Below are 14,965 nucleotides of genomic sequence, written 5' to 3' on the forward strand. Positions count from 1 at the left end.
TATACATAAGAAACACAACTTGTTCATTTCTCCAACAAAGAGAAATTTATTTTAGGAATTTATTCATTGGGCTTTGATGCATTTTAACCAGTTATTTCAAACATTCAAAACTGTAATGATTTCCTTAATTAACATAATTTTTCAGGAATTTTAATAACAATTTTTAATAAACCTCTTATTTCAAGGGATTTATAATCTTACTATCGTTATTTTAAAAGTATAGAAATTAAAATTCTAAAAGAGTATGAAAGTTTTTACTTAGAACAACATACGAGATTTGGCAGAGGAGTCTTTCAGTAAGTGATTTTATACCAAGTGATTGTCATTTCTTAAATGTCATTTCAGCATTATGGAACTTCAAGTGACATATAGACTTAAACTGAATAATCCTATCTGAGGATCCTTATACAAGAGAACAAGACAAAATTAATTTGTGTTTGGAGCTGCTTCTCTCATATTTCTTTTGTAATCGATACACTGAAGATGCCTTTTACCATATACACAATCCATGACCAGTATTTTAATACTAACTAGAAAATTATTTTACCTTTCAACTTTGGGGGGCAGCATTTAGTAAACTGGAAAATTATACTGTCGGAGCGAACAGTTTCCATCTGGTAGCAATTCAAAAGATCTTTAAGATTACTGAAGTTCTTCTTGGTCCCGCTGAGGTTGTATTCTCCATTCTCATTTTTTGTAATCAAACAATGCTTATATTCGATGACATTATCTCGCTAAATAAGTTTAATTACAAAGACAGAGGGAAAAATCACAATGGTTGCCACAGTAATTATTGCGACAAAAATGTTATCACAGAAACAACCAACAGAACATTTAGACATATGAACTGTGAATCCTAACACAGTACTGGTATAGGGTGAGAGAAGTGCCTGGTTCCTCAAAAAGGTATCTGATGATAATACAAACCTTACATAATGGCTCAACAGTTGATTTTCTTAAAAAGCAAGTAAGAAAGCAATGATAATTATAATACCATCCTTAAAAACTTCCCATCATTTACAAGACAAAATCTAAAAGTAACTTATAAATAAGGACTTCCAAGAGCAGGCTTCACCCTCTCCCTCCAACCTCACCTTCTACCGGAGCCAACATATAACCTGTTCTAGCTGTATTAAGCGACTTTAAAAATTTCAAGCAAATGTCATGCTGTTCTCTACGTATGAATATACATCCTCTCCTTCTGAGCAATGGACTTTTAGACACTTCTTTTTTATTTAATTTTTATTCTTGAGACAATGCGAGAGACAGAGTGTAAGCAGCGGACGGGCAGACAGAGGGAGACACAGAGTCTGAAACAGGCTCCAGGCTCTGACCTGTCAGCCCAGAGCAGGACGCGAGGCTCGAACTCATGAACCGTGAGATCATGACCTGAGCTGAAGTCAGACGCTTAACTGACTGAGCCACTCAGGCGCCCCTAGACATTTCTTAACACTAGGGTCAAGTATCATCTTTTCTGTGAGGTACTCCCTAACAACCCTGACCCCATTTCATACGCAAAGATGATTGCCCGTTCACTGTACCACTACTGTATTTGCATAATTAACTCTCCTGGTGATTTTAATATTTTCAGTTTTTCAGTGTTTGTTTTATGTGCTATACTATGAACTTCTTTATTCACCTATTTTTTGAGCTACTTATTAGCATATTCAACCTCCTTAAAACCACTTATGAAATGAAACTGACAAAATACCCCAAATCTTTCCTACTCCAAAAGCTCTTCCTTAATTGCAACCCTTTTTTGTTATTGTCTATGTTTGTCTATACTGACTAATTACAATGCTCAATTTAGTACTTCTTTGGTATATCTTCCTATTTTTGTTTTCCCAAAAGATACATTTCTTAAAGCAGGGTTATGCCATACACTCTCTAGTATACAGCCCTCATATTAGGTTGAGCAAATAAAGTAAACATAAAAAAAATACATTTTGAATTGATGGTTAAATATGTTGGACTGCTATATATTACAGTAAAAAGATACAATGAAATTAGGATAGATTATTAGTAATATTAAATGCTAAACTTATCAAGTAACCCACCTTATATACTTATGGACAATTAATCTACTCTATATGCTAAATATAAAGTGACTGAATTTTATAAAAATTAAAATAATTGAATAACCAAAACATTACTTTGTATACTTTTGTAAGTAAGAAAATTTTGGAAGCTGCTATAAAGTTTCTCAAGATTTATACTATGAGGGGCGCCTGAGTGGCTCAGTCGGTTAAGCATCCGACTTGCACTCAGGTCATGATCTCACAGCTTGAGACTGAGCCCCGCATTGGGCTCTAGGCTATGGCTCAAAGCCTGGAGCCTGCTTCAGATTCTGTCTCTCTCTCTCTCTCTCTCTCTCTGTCTGCCCCCCACCCCACCACACTCACACTCTGTCTTAAAAATGAATAAACATTAAAAAAAATTTTTTTTTTAAAGGGAGGGTTAATGGGGGAGTGGGAGGGAGGGGAAAGTGGGTGATGGGCATGAGGAAGGCACCTGCTGGGATGAGTACTGCGTGTTGTATGAAAACCAATTTGACAATAAATTTCATATTAAAAAAGAAAAAAAAATTTTAATTAAAAAACAAAAAAAAGGGAAAAAGAAAAAAAAGATTTATACCATGAAACTGCCTTATAAGTAAGAGTATCTTTTTAGATATTTGGGGTAGTAAACAATGTTAGATGAGATTCAAAATTGCCTGTATTAACAGTGTGGTTTCATTGAAGTTTTATCCTTAAAACATATACATGGTAGATCATTATTCTTAATACTGGAAAACCACTAGTTAAACAAATTATGTTTATTTGTTATTGACCTATTTCATTCTAATTCTATAACCAATTACCATAAAAGGAAAATTTGCTTCTGATTCATTTGGTTCTGTGCTTTGGTAAAGATCTCCATTTTTGCAAAAAGAGACTTGAAGAGACTTGGTCAAATTCGACATGCTAGTAACATCCAAATGTCAAAAAATAAAATAAATTTCAGGGGCAACTGGGTGGCTCAGGTCATGATTCGTGGTTCGTGGGTTTGAACCCCCCCGTCAAGCTCTGTGCTGACAGCTCAGAGCCTAGAGCCTGCTTTGGATTCTGTGTCTCCCTCTCTCTCTACCCCTCTCTCACTTGTGCTCTCTCTCTCTCAAAAATAAATAAATAAACGTTTAAAAAAAAGAAATAAATACCAAATGAAAAGACATTATAAATAATTTTATATAAATCCTAGGAATTATATCTTATTTTTTTTAAGTTTATTCATTTATTTTGAGAGAGAGAGTGAGAGCATGAGTTGGGGAAGATCAGAGAAAGAGAGAGAGAGAATCCCAAGCAGTCTCCTCACTGCCAGCACAGAGCCTGACGCAGGGCCCATCTCACCAACTGTGAGATCATGACCTGAGGCCAAAATCAAGAAATGGATGCTTAACCGACTGAGCCACCCAGGCGCCCCCACATCTTGTTTATTGATACAGAATCTCTGAGCTTAACTAAGCATTATTATTCTAGTTATCATATCCAGAGCTGTCATTCTGAGTATTAAAAAAAAGAAAAAATTGTAGATAAACATGAGGGGGAAATTATACAGGCTAAATAAAGACGTTACCTTTGCCAGAGGAGGGGAGTGGGATGGGAAATGAAATTTTAAAAAAAAGTTACCATTTATTGTGAAATACTAACCTCGACAGCAAAAGTCAGAAAATATTTATTAAAGTCCTTAGGACTGCATCGAAGTACATAGAGTCCAGTCTGATTACCTGCTTTCTTCAGTTTACTGATGGCAAAATCCATTCTAAAGGTAAAGAAGTAATTTGAATAATATAGCAAGTCCCATGACACTAAGACCAAAATGTAATCTAAGAGATCAAAAGTCAAATCTAAAAGTCTCAGACTTTTTATAAGTCTCCTCTATTTTATATGCTTATCAATTACCTTATAAGGAAAAGTATTACAGTACTTTTTGCGATAAGTTCAAATCAATTTTTAACTATTTCAAAGCTATTTTGCGATAAGTTCAAATCAATTCAAGGGTTTTAAACACAAATAAAAGGTATAGTAAGATACAGAAAATCACTAAGAACATTTTGTTCATTTGAATTTTCTGTCTTATAATTAAAAATTTAGTTTCTTTAAAAACCACGTTCACTCCCAGAAAACTTCATTTAACTATGCAAACAATATATCATAAAACACTTATGTCTTTGCTACCATCGCAATTACTAGTATAAAAATTTATATGCCTTATTTTAGTATTTAATACCAAAGTATTAAAAAGAAGACCTATGGCAAGTGACAAAGATTACTGATTTTCAAATTTTACTATATGTTTTATTGAAGCTGGACATCTTGAAAGAAAAGTTAAAAGGTCATCTATATGAAAGCAGGAAAAATCTGTTTCATTCATCACTGTATTTCTCATACACAAACCAGTGGCACATATTAGGCACCCAGCAAATGTTCTATAAATAAATGAAAGAATGCTTGAATGGATGGATGAAGAATGAATGAATGAATGGTAGGAGTTTTTAAATACTAAATACGTAAGTTATAGAATGTTCAAGTAGTGCAACTTTTTCATAACAACCATACTTACTATTAAACAGATTAGAGGTATAGACAGAAACAAGTCTTAAACATCAGTCCAGATACGTTTTTTGCAAATATTTAATTAAGGGCAGGTTAAGGTCAAGACACTTCCAGACTCTTTCTTCTTTACAAGTCTTTCAAGCCTGGTACCAATCCGAAAGTACATAACAGGCTGAGCGATAACTAAAACTCGGGCTAAACAGATGCTGTGCGGGACACTTGGCTTTATCCAGTACTACAGTCAGGGTCTGTCCCTGTGTGGATCCATATGGAACTAGCAGCCACAGGGCACTGTTTAGGTACAAAGTTATTAAAACTACATTCAGTTTCAAAACCCAGTCCCTCAGTTGCACTAGCCACGTCGTGAACGCTAACTGGCCACAAGTAGCTAGCGACTACTGTATTGAACAGCACAGAAACAGAGCGCTGTCACTTTCATCCCTGCACAAAGCACTGCACACCACTCACTCATCTTCGAAACAGGGACATCACAACACATCTTGTGAACACAAGTTTTCAGTAAGAGGAGCCGGATTATCAAAAAATAATGATTACTAAATTTTGCACTGTGGTTCCTCTGCAGTATTTCAAAATTAATGAAATATAAATTGGATGATTTTTTTTAAAAAAAATTAACACTCAAGAGTTACTTAAACACACCTAGGCAGCTAAACACCAGGCTCAATTTAAGCCTTATAGGCTTAAATTAATTAATTAATTAAATTTAAATTTAATCTCAATTTAAGTCTTATAGGCTTCGATACAGAAAGCAAGTGACATCCTAAATGATTCTAATTATTATACAATCTGATTGCAAATCAACTTTTGTTAAGGAAAAGAAAAAACTACTTCTGTGAAATTAAGGTTAGTATTTTGTTCCTAAACTCCTAAACCTACGTATATCACTTCATTGTAAAAAATTCTTTGTCAGTATTTAATTGACTTTTTAAAAAAATTACTTTTAAAGTCTGTATTACTCACAAAATTGGGCCATGACAGTTGCTTTGTATATTTTCAAGCACCATCGGAGGTGCTACTTCTTTACAGAGGTAATGATGTGCATCCGCGGTTAATCTGTAATAGCCATCAATTAATGACACAAAGGATAAAGCTTCTCTTAATGAGCTTAGTTCAATTTCCTAAGCAGAGAAAAGAAAAGGAAATAGTAAGTATCATTTAAAAGGTCAACTGCATGTTACATATTGAAAATTCTCTCCACTCCATGTCATTAGATGAATTCTCTTAAATTAATTTTCTTATAAATTGCTCAAATGTCTTTTATGCCTCCCAATTACCCAATATGAATTATAAATTCTTATGTATGAGATTTTACACTCTTCAAATATGGGCTTATCACATCTTTCTAGTTCACTTTTATCCATAATTTTGCTGTATTTCCCAATACCCCAATTAGACAAATATGCCAGTCATCTCAATTAGAAATCTATCTGGTCTGATATAAAAGTTGGTATTAATTAGAAATAATAAGTATTTATTTTTACATACCAAGTATACACTACTAAGGTTAAAACATTCATGCTGTAAACTCAAATGTATATAGTATAAACTAAAATCATATATAGCTATGCCATGATTGTATCATACATACACGTAAGCGAGCATATAATCAGCCTAAAATGCAACATCTCTTACAATGGAAAAACCCTTATTTAATAGAAGCAACTTCGCCTAAAATCAGGAATAAGATAGAAAGCCCAATACTTAATACTGTGTTGTACTGTATTTAGTTAACATAATTAGGCCATAGAAAGAAATGTAAGACTAGCAGTACCTCTATTTGGAGATTATATGATTGTGTACTTGGGAAACCCAAAAGAATACAACTACTAAACTACTACATCACAAAGATAATTCACTGGGAGATAGGATATACAAATCAATAGCTTTCACAGATATAAAAAGTAGTCAGATTGTGTAATGAGAAAATAGACCCATTTATAATAGCAACACACACATAAAATAGTACCTAAGATTAAACTTAACCAAAAAATGTACAAAATCAATTAAAAGCAGAAAAGAAAATTAGTCAAAGGTTATAAAAAGACAATCTGCAGAAGAAGACATACAAGCAGCTGGTTTACAAACACGTAAGAGCTTGCTCAATCTCAGGTTCTAATTAAGCAAATTAAATATAGCACAGGACAGCAATTTTTATCCATCAGTTTGGTAAAATATTTAAAACCTGATAACATTCAAGGAATCTCCAATGAACATGAGGGTACCGACCTCTCTTCAGGGTAGTGACTTTGTTTCCTTTGGATACACACCCTGAAGTGGAACTCCTAGAACAGGATGCTAAATTTTGTGTGAAGTATATTTCACCACACTTTTAAAGATAAAAAGAAAGACAGGGCACCTGGGTGGCTTAGTAGATCAAGTGACCGACAACTGATTTTGGCTCAGGTCACAATCTCACGGTTCGTGAGTCTGAGACCCACGTCAGGCTCCACACGAGCAGTGCAGAGCCTGCTTGGGAGTCTCTCTCTCCTTCTTCCTCTCTCAAAATAAACTTTAAAGACAAAACAAAACAAAAATTTTAAAAAAGGGTCTCCTGGGTGGCTCAGGCAAGCGTTTGACTTTGGCTCAGGTCACGATCTCACGGTTCATGGGTTCGGGCCCCACGTCAGGCTCCGTGTGGATGGTGCAGAGCCTGGAGCCTGCTTCCGATTCTGTGTCTCCCTCTCTCTCTGCCTTCCCCTGCTCACTTTCTCTCTCTCTCAAAAATGTTAATAAACATTAAGAAAGTAATAACAAAAATAAAGCCAACAAGTCCAAATACCATCCCATAAAGTACATTATGTTACTACAGGATGTTCATATTAGCATCAATAAACTCTTCTAGAAATACTTATTGTTTTATAAACACCACATTTACAGAATGAAGGCATCCCCTGACAGAACCAGGTAAGCAATTTAAGAGCAGAGTATAAGGGAATTTAGTTCCTCCCTTTCAGTTAAAATAAGCAGGCTTTCTTTTTTTTTTTTCTTTTTTTTTTTTTTAAAATTTTTTTTAACGTTTATTTATTTTTGAGACAGAGAGAGACAGAGCATGAACGGGGGAGGGTCAGAGAGAGGGAGACACAGAATCCGAAATAGGCTCCAGGCTCTGAGCTGTCAGCACAGAGCCCGACGCGGGGCTCGAACTCACTGACCGCAAGATCATGACCTGAGCCGAAGTCGGCCGCTTAACCGACTGAGCCACCCAGGCGCCCCAAAATAAGCAGGCTTTCTAACGACACTTATCATGCTGAGCACTGTGTGATGTACAGGATTATCAAATCATTATGTTGTACATCTGAAGCTAAATAACATTATGTGTCAACTATACTTCAGTAAAAAAGTTTTTTTAATAAAAAACAAAATAAGTGGGTTTTCTGAAGCTGACCAAATAAAGAGAAAGGACCATCTTTTAGAACGAATCACGTGTTACAGCTTAGGTAGGGCTAACCTGGGACTGGTTTACGTTTTGTTATGTGAATCCCAGAAAGCACTGTTTTAATGAGGCAGCATGACTGGCATTATGCACATCCCTACTGATAAAAGGAATGTCGTCAGGACTGAGCATTACAACGGGGAACTGACACAGCCCACAGCAGGGGAGTGGAGGAACTGCTAACTTGCCAATCATAAAAATGAGTGAGAAACACATTAATGCTCAAGACATTCTGGGAAGATTGTGCTGGTAGCGATACAAAAGCTAGCTGTACCCAAAAACTTGCTAAACTGATGTTTACGTTTAGAGTTATATTTAAAACTATCATCAGAATGCCTACAAGAAAATAACTCTGGTTTCAGGACTCTAAAGCACTTATTTCTGACAACTGTTAAACGTAATCATTATGTAACTACAGAGCAAACTCACCAGATTTTTACCATCTTGCTTATGGATAGTTACAATTCTACTTTCATTTGAGCCTTCTTGGTTTCCTTGTTTAATAGTCACATCAATGATATCAGGAAAGTCACAATATAACTGTAAATCCTATAATTAAGAGCATTTGAAATTAAAAACACGCAGAACTAAGGGAGCCATTTTAAAATAAGACTATGAAGGACATAACATTCATTCCAAATTCTTTAAAATAAAAAAGTATTGACAGCAACAGATCAGCATTAAATGGGATTCCCTCCCTCAATAGTCTAACCCTAAGACTTACTGTGTCTTGTTTACCAAGAACTAATTATGCTACAGTACCCTTCAATCCAATCAACATGGATAGGAACTATTGCCAGAAAGTTGAAGTTTAACCAAGAAAGAATGAACGTAATCTAATAATAATCCAAGAACATAGATACGAACAAACTTAAAACTTGTAGTGTTAAGACTTAAAAAAATAACAAGTAGACATCATCTTAAAATCAATTAAAATTAAACTTTTTCAATTAAACTTTATGATTGTGCTTATTATCAATAATGGTAAAATTTCAAAAAGAGGCAAAACTACCTTAAAAATCACTTTTAGAATTCAAGCCCTTTTGGAAACTGTAAGAACACCATTAGTAATATTTGTCATAAAAAATAAATAAAAAACCATTTAAGAACAATAAGAAAAGAATTATAGACATGACCTTGATGGTTTCACAGTATTAAAAACTTCCACTTTTATCAATGAGAGAAGAGAATCGCAAGTTCATGTTTCAAATGAGAAAAATTACTTTGTTTCTATTGGCATTCACTTAAATTAACAAAGAAGGAGAACATATCATTAAGGATTACCTGTTCTGTCAGTGTCTCACTTTCTTTATGTTTCCCTCTTGACCACTGAATTCCACCGTTTCCAGTTATTACAATGGTTGCAAAAATCTCCTCACCTGAAGGACCTCTTCCAGGTTCTTTTACTTCAAATTGCTCTGTGTAGAAGGCAGACTGAAGTGTTTCCAGATTTATAAGATACTTAAGTTTCAAGTTTCTGGCAGTGGCTTTGCAATGGCTGAACTGCTCAATAAATCTGCGAAATCTATACCTTATTCTCTTCCTTGTCAAAATATGATAGTCTTGGATCTTTGCTCGAACACATTTTGGTAAGAATGTCTTGTAGCTATGGATAAAGAACACACAGAGAAAGACAAAACAAACTGGAACACAAATCTAAAATGAAACTGAAAGAGAAATTAGCACCTTTCTCCACGACAGGTAAATGCAGCAGTGCAGGAAGTAGTCAAGTGGAGAAAGGGGACAGGGCTGGCACCGATATAATATAAATCCTGAAGGTTTTGCCTGAAGACGTGAAAATATACAAAAATTCTGAGTTACCACAAATGTTTAGAACAGGATATGTTAATTTCCTTCCCCTAATGAAATGAAGACTTAGTCTAGTTAATAATGGAGTCTCTAAAAATTTGTTTTCTCTGATCATCTTACATATCATTTTTTGGGCACTGTGTTGCAAATACTTCCTATGATGCCATACACCAAAATGTATCTGAATTCTGGAAACTGTTACATTTTGTTGGAAGCCACTGTTGTTCCTTATGCAAACATATTTCTTTGGTATACATTATTTTCTAGGTCATTTTCAATAACTCCTAATAATTCCTTTGCAATCCAAATGATTCCACTTAGAAATGACTCTTTGGTAATTCTGCCTCTATGTAAAACATCCTAAAGAAGAGAGATAACTTCCCTCCTGCTCAAATATCTGACAAATGAAGAAAATTTTATTTCTGAAGGTACATTAAATTTCCATGCCTTCCCATGTGCTAATCCTTCTTCCCATCACCCGTCTCCTATCTGGTTGGCTCTTACTTATTCCAAAAGTCCCAGCTCAAGCATCATCCAATCCAGGTAACCTCTCTGAATGACTATATTAGATGGTCCTCCCTTTGTCAGACAGTATTCTGTGCACCATTCCATAGTATCACTTATCACTCTATCCTGTATTTCAGTATTTATAGCTAGTACTTGAGCTGACTCATGCTGAGAGCTTATTATTACAACAGAAGACTACTGAGCTCACTGCTAAAGAGCCATCATTAAAGTTTAAGTTATATAAGGCTATAAATAAATTATATTAAAAATATAGGCAATACTCAAAATGTATCACTTCCGAATTATTTTACATTTAAAATTTTATTTTACATTTTACTACTAGGCTTTTGAGGTTGTGTACCCCTCTCATACATGAGGGGTGAAAAAGACCGGCTATTGTTCGTCTCTTCCCAATTCTACATTCTGGCACGTCAGGTCGATACCCTGAAACTGGCCATAGACAGGCTTTACACCACGTATATCAGCAAAGACAACAAACAAATCACATCTTTGGTTTTTTCGAGAACTGGCTGTTACACATGGGCCAGCAAACCCCTGCTTTTCCCTTCCCTAAAGTACCTGAAGCCCCCGGAGGAACACTCTGTTCCTTACTTGAGTAGCACAGCTGCTGGAGACTCACTGATGTGGCAGACGGGGCAGGACAAACTCATAGTCACCAATTTCAAACATGCTTGCAGCATTACCATCAGTTTTACAACACTTCTCTGGTTCAACACATTCTCCGAAGTTCTACAGCTACGTCCACCCTCTGAAATTTCCCCAAACCGCCTACCTTTCTTCTGCCTGAACCCTCAGCTGAATTCCTCCTTACTTTCATCAAGCGACTTCACCTCTCTCCTAGAGGTAAAAAAGCTTCTTTAAGCAGAGCCCCCTCAATATCCGGCTAGCAAACCTACAAACATGTGCACTCATTCCCTCCTCCTTCGCACCTGCTACAATAAATGATGTAAAGCCCCTTCTTTGATTTGTATTTACCTGGAGCCTCTCTCTTCCTCTCTATACATCCACCCTCTGGGATGTTTTACCCTCTTGATCCTCTTCGATCCACAAAATACCAATGTTGGCCCCACCTTAAACGTAAAATCTCTTTATCCCACATGTCCCTCCAGCTACGGCCTATCTGGGCTGTTTTTTAGAGTTTATACAGCCATTTCCACTTACTCTTCAATTCACTCCAGTCTAACTTTGATCCATCATTTCACAGAATATGCTTTTGCTAAAATCAAGAAAAACTTCCAAGTTGCTAAAATCAAATTCCCACATTCGTCTTATTTGTTATTTTTCAGTAGCATCCTACCGCACTGTTAAGGAGCAGCACCTCTCCTTAAACTCTCTGCCCTTAGTTTTCCTGATTTTATTCCTGTCTCGTGGGATACTCCTCAATCTTCTTCACAGGTTCATTCCCCTTTGCCTGGTGACTAAATGTTAAAGTTCCTCAAGACTTTATTATGGGCCCTCTTCTCTTATTTATACTCTCTTTCTCTCTAGATTCTCTATATCCAAATGACTCTGATATGTGTCTGCAGCACTGACCTCTAAACTCCATATCCGTATCTTCCAAATACAAGTCAATCTACACATTTAATTTCAATGTCCCCAAAGCTGCTTAAACGATGTGTCAAACCAAACTCCTGAGTCCTGCTAATGCCCCTAAAAGATCCTCTTACAGCGTTTCCTACCTAAGTAAACAGCACCAGTAGGCATCCTTGGTGCCACATTCTCCTTCAATCCCCATTATTCCATTCATCACCACATTCCCCTGATTTACCTTCTAAATATTTCTCTTAGTTGCCCATTTTTCTCATTACCAACTCATTACGAACAGCACCGCCTGGAGAAAATACTGTAATAGCCTTACTCTCTGGGCGACCAGCATTTTCATTTACTCTTTCCACTGTCTGATTTGTTTTCTACACTGGAGTCATCGGGATCTTTTAAAAATACAAATTTAATCATTCCACCCTTGCTTAATCCTCTTGCATATTTTCCGAGTGTTATTAACCTTGTCAACATAGCTCTAAGGTCCTAGGTTCTGGTCTAGCCCCTGCTTCACCTCCTGCTAATAACTCTTTGGGTTCTAGTCATACTGATTCTCTTTACTCTTCCTATGCTCCCTTCTGCTACAAGGCCTTTTCCACGAGTCTCCACACAATCCATCACTCCCCACTCTGCCCATTAAATTCTACTCTTTTTTCAGATTTTAAAAGCCACACTCTGAGGGCGCCTGGGTGGCTCAGTCAGTTGAGTGTCCGCCTTCAGCTGGGGTCATGCTCTCACAGCTTGTGAGTTGGAGCCCCATGTCAGGCTCTGTGCTGACAGCTCAGAGTCTGGAGCCTGCTTCGGATTCTGTTTGTCCCTCTCTCTCTGCTCCTAACCCACTCACATTCTGTCTCTGTCTCTCTCAAAAATAAATAAACATTAAAAAAAAAAGTCACACTCCATTTCTTTTCATAACAATTAATTATATATAAATAAGCAAATATATAAAATTTAATAAAAGTCTGGATAGCATAGAGGAGAGCCTCAGGAAGTACAGAATAAACACTGAAAAGATTTAAAAATAGAATCAGAATACAAAATGATTCTCACTTTATCTACTTCAGTCAAAAACATTAGTTACCAGGAGACTTACTAAATTTGGAATGCGATTTACATAAACATTTCACAAAAATGCAAAATACACAGCCATCAATGACTACTTTTTAATAAGGCTTTTGAAAACGTATTTGGATATAAAAAGAGGAGTTTAAAATAACACATACAACAAGGCTTTCTACTTTGATGCCTGGCATAAAGGACCCAGCATACATCCTGTGGGAGGGAATAGCATAGGAATGTGTGATTCCTCAACATGATGAATCCACTTCAGCGTCATACTATCAGAACTAGCTAGATTTGTTAGAAACATTAAATTTTTTTCAAGAGACTTAAAGCTATTAACTCTTGAAGCATAAAAACATTTTTCCCCATGCTTTTCTTATATTGAGTTTTTAGAGAATTCTAAACTTGAGGTTCCTAAAGGCTCTGAAATTGAGCCTTGGCTTAGAAACGATACTATTTTTTGTACTATGAAATAAAATCTGCATCTTATTATTATAGTTGGAGTAGGATTAGAAACTTTATTATTCACTTAGTTTTTTAGGAAAGGGAGTCCAGTGAGATGAGCTGAGTAGCTCAAGTTGCTATGTAAGTGGCCTTGATCCTGGCCTGATATTTACAAACTCAGCAGTCTCAACTCTTTGCATTCTCGAGTTCTTTTCTTCCCACCCTTTAGAAACTTAGATTTTAAAGAGCAGATAAAGAATGAAAATACAAAAATCTTATGCATTTCCCTCACTTTCTACACTCTAACACCTAAGCCATCATGTCCAATTAGGAGTTGGCATACAAAACAGCATCTAACACACACACGCACAAAGAGCTGCACACACACGTACAGGTGTACACGCACACCCAGAGGCATGTGCTCACAGACAGGGACACATCTAACACACGGGTACAGACAAAGAGATGCACCTTACATGCGTTTTTTTTAAGTCTGGGAGGGAATATATATTTTATTACACTAATCAGAGATCCATATCCTAGTGGATATTTCTGAGAACAAAACAGTTTATTTCATTCTGTCAGCAACTTATCATTTATCTATTCTCCCACCAATCTTGAATAGTTTAACACTGAGTAGAGTTTCCTGATTATTTCTCAGAAATAAGCACTAAATAGGAATTCAGAAAACATCAGTTGAGTTAAACTATATTAAAAAGGCAAGCAATATAGGAATGATTTGCTTCAGGACAGGCAGATAGTATTTATCTAATATTAACATGTCATGACATAAGAAACAAAAGAAAAATAAATTAGACTACTTCAAAATTTAAACTTTTGTATTGGAAATGACGCTTTCAAGAAAGTGAAAAAATGATCCAAAGAATAGGGAATATATCTGCAAATCATACATATACTAACTTTCATCTGGAAACTTGTAACCAGAATTATGTAAAGAACTCTTACAACTCAATAATAAAAAAAATACTGAGTTGTACATTTATTTATTTTTAAATATTTATTTATATTGAGAGAGAGAGAAAGAGCATGCAGGAGAAGGCAGAGACAGAATCTGACATGAGGCTCAATCTCACGAATCATGAGATAGTGACCTGAGCCAAAACCAAGAGTCAGATACTTAACCGACTGAGCCACCCAGGTGCCCCTTGAACTGTACATTTTAAATAGGTGAACTTTATGGTTAAGGCCTAACAGTCATCTGAAAACAAAACAAGAATACTTAAAAACAAAGAGGAAACACATTAATTAATACTCTTGGTTTTGACCTGAGCCAAAACCAAGAGTCAGATGCTTAACCGACTGAGCCAGCCAGGTGCCCCTTGAACTGTACATTTTAAATAGGTGAACTTTATGGTTAAGGCTTTACAGTCATCTGAAAACAAAACAAGAATACTTAAAAACAAAGAGGAAACACATTAATTAATACCCTGCAAATTGGGTACGTAACTGTTTTTAAGTTACTCCGTAAAGGAGCGACCAAAACTAGTTACTGAGAGAAGGACTTGAGAAATAAAGG

At 35.9% G+C, this 14,965-nt stretch overlaps 1 protein-coding gene across 6 annotated transcripts in view; it reads right to left on the minus strand.

Moving 5' to 3' along the window:
* Nucleotides 1-14,965, minus strand: part of JAK2 (Janus kinase 2) — a 120,817-nt gene that overhangs the window by 36,553 nt on the left and 69,299 nt on the right. For all 6 annotated transcript variants that reach the window (XM_078436068.2, XM_081790859.1, XM_060610194.3 and 3 more), the window contains 5 exons: nucleotides 9,331-9,652; nucleotides 8,476-8,595; nucleotides 5,574-5,731; nucleotides 3,687-3,798; nucleotides 548-734 (listed from right to left, as the gene is read on the minus strand). In XM_078436068.2, the coding sequence (XP_078292194.1) occupies nucleotides 548-734; nucleotides 3,687-3,798; nucleotides 5,574-5,731; nucleotides 8,476-8,595; nucleotides 9,331-9,652 (899 nt within the window). The remainder of the gene's footprint in view (nucleotides 1-547; nucleotides 735-3,686; nucleotides 3,799-5,573; nucleotides 5,732-8,475; nucleotides 8,596-9,330; nucleotides 9,653-14,965) is intronic.

This window comes from Panthera onca, chromosome D4 (genome assembly GCF_046562875.1).
Source record: "Panthera onca isolate mPanOnc1 chromosome D4, mPanOnc1 haplotype 2, whole genome shotgun sequence".
NCBI classification, from domain to species: Eukaryota; Metazoa; Chordata; class Mammalia; order Carnivora; family Felidae; genus Panthera; species Panthera onca.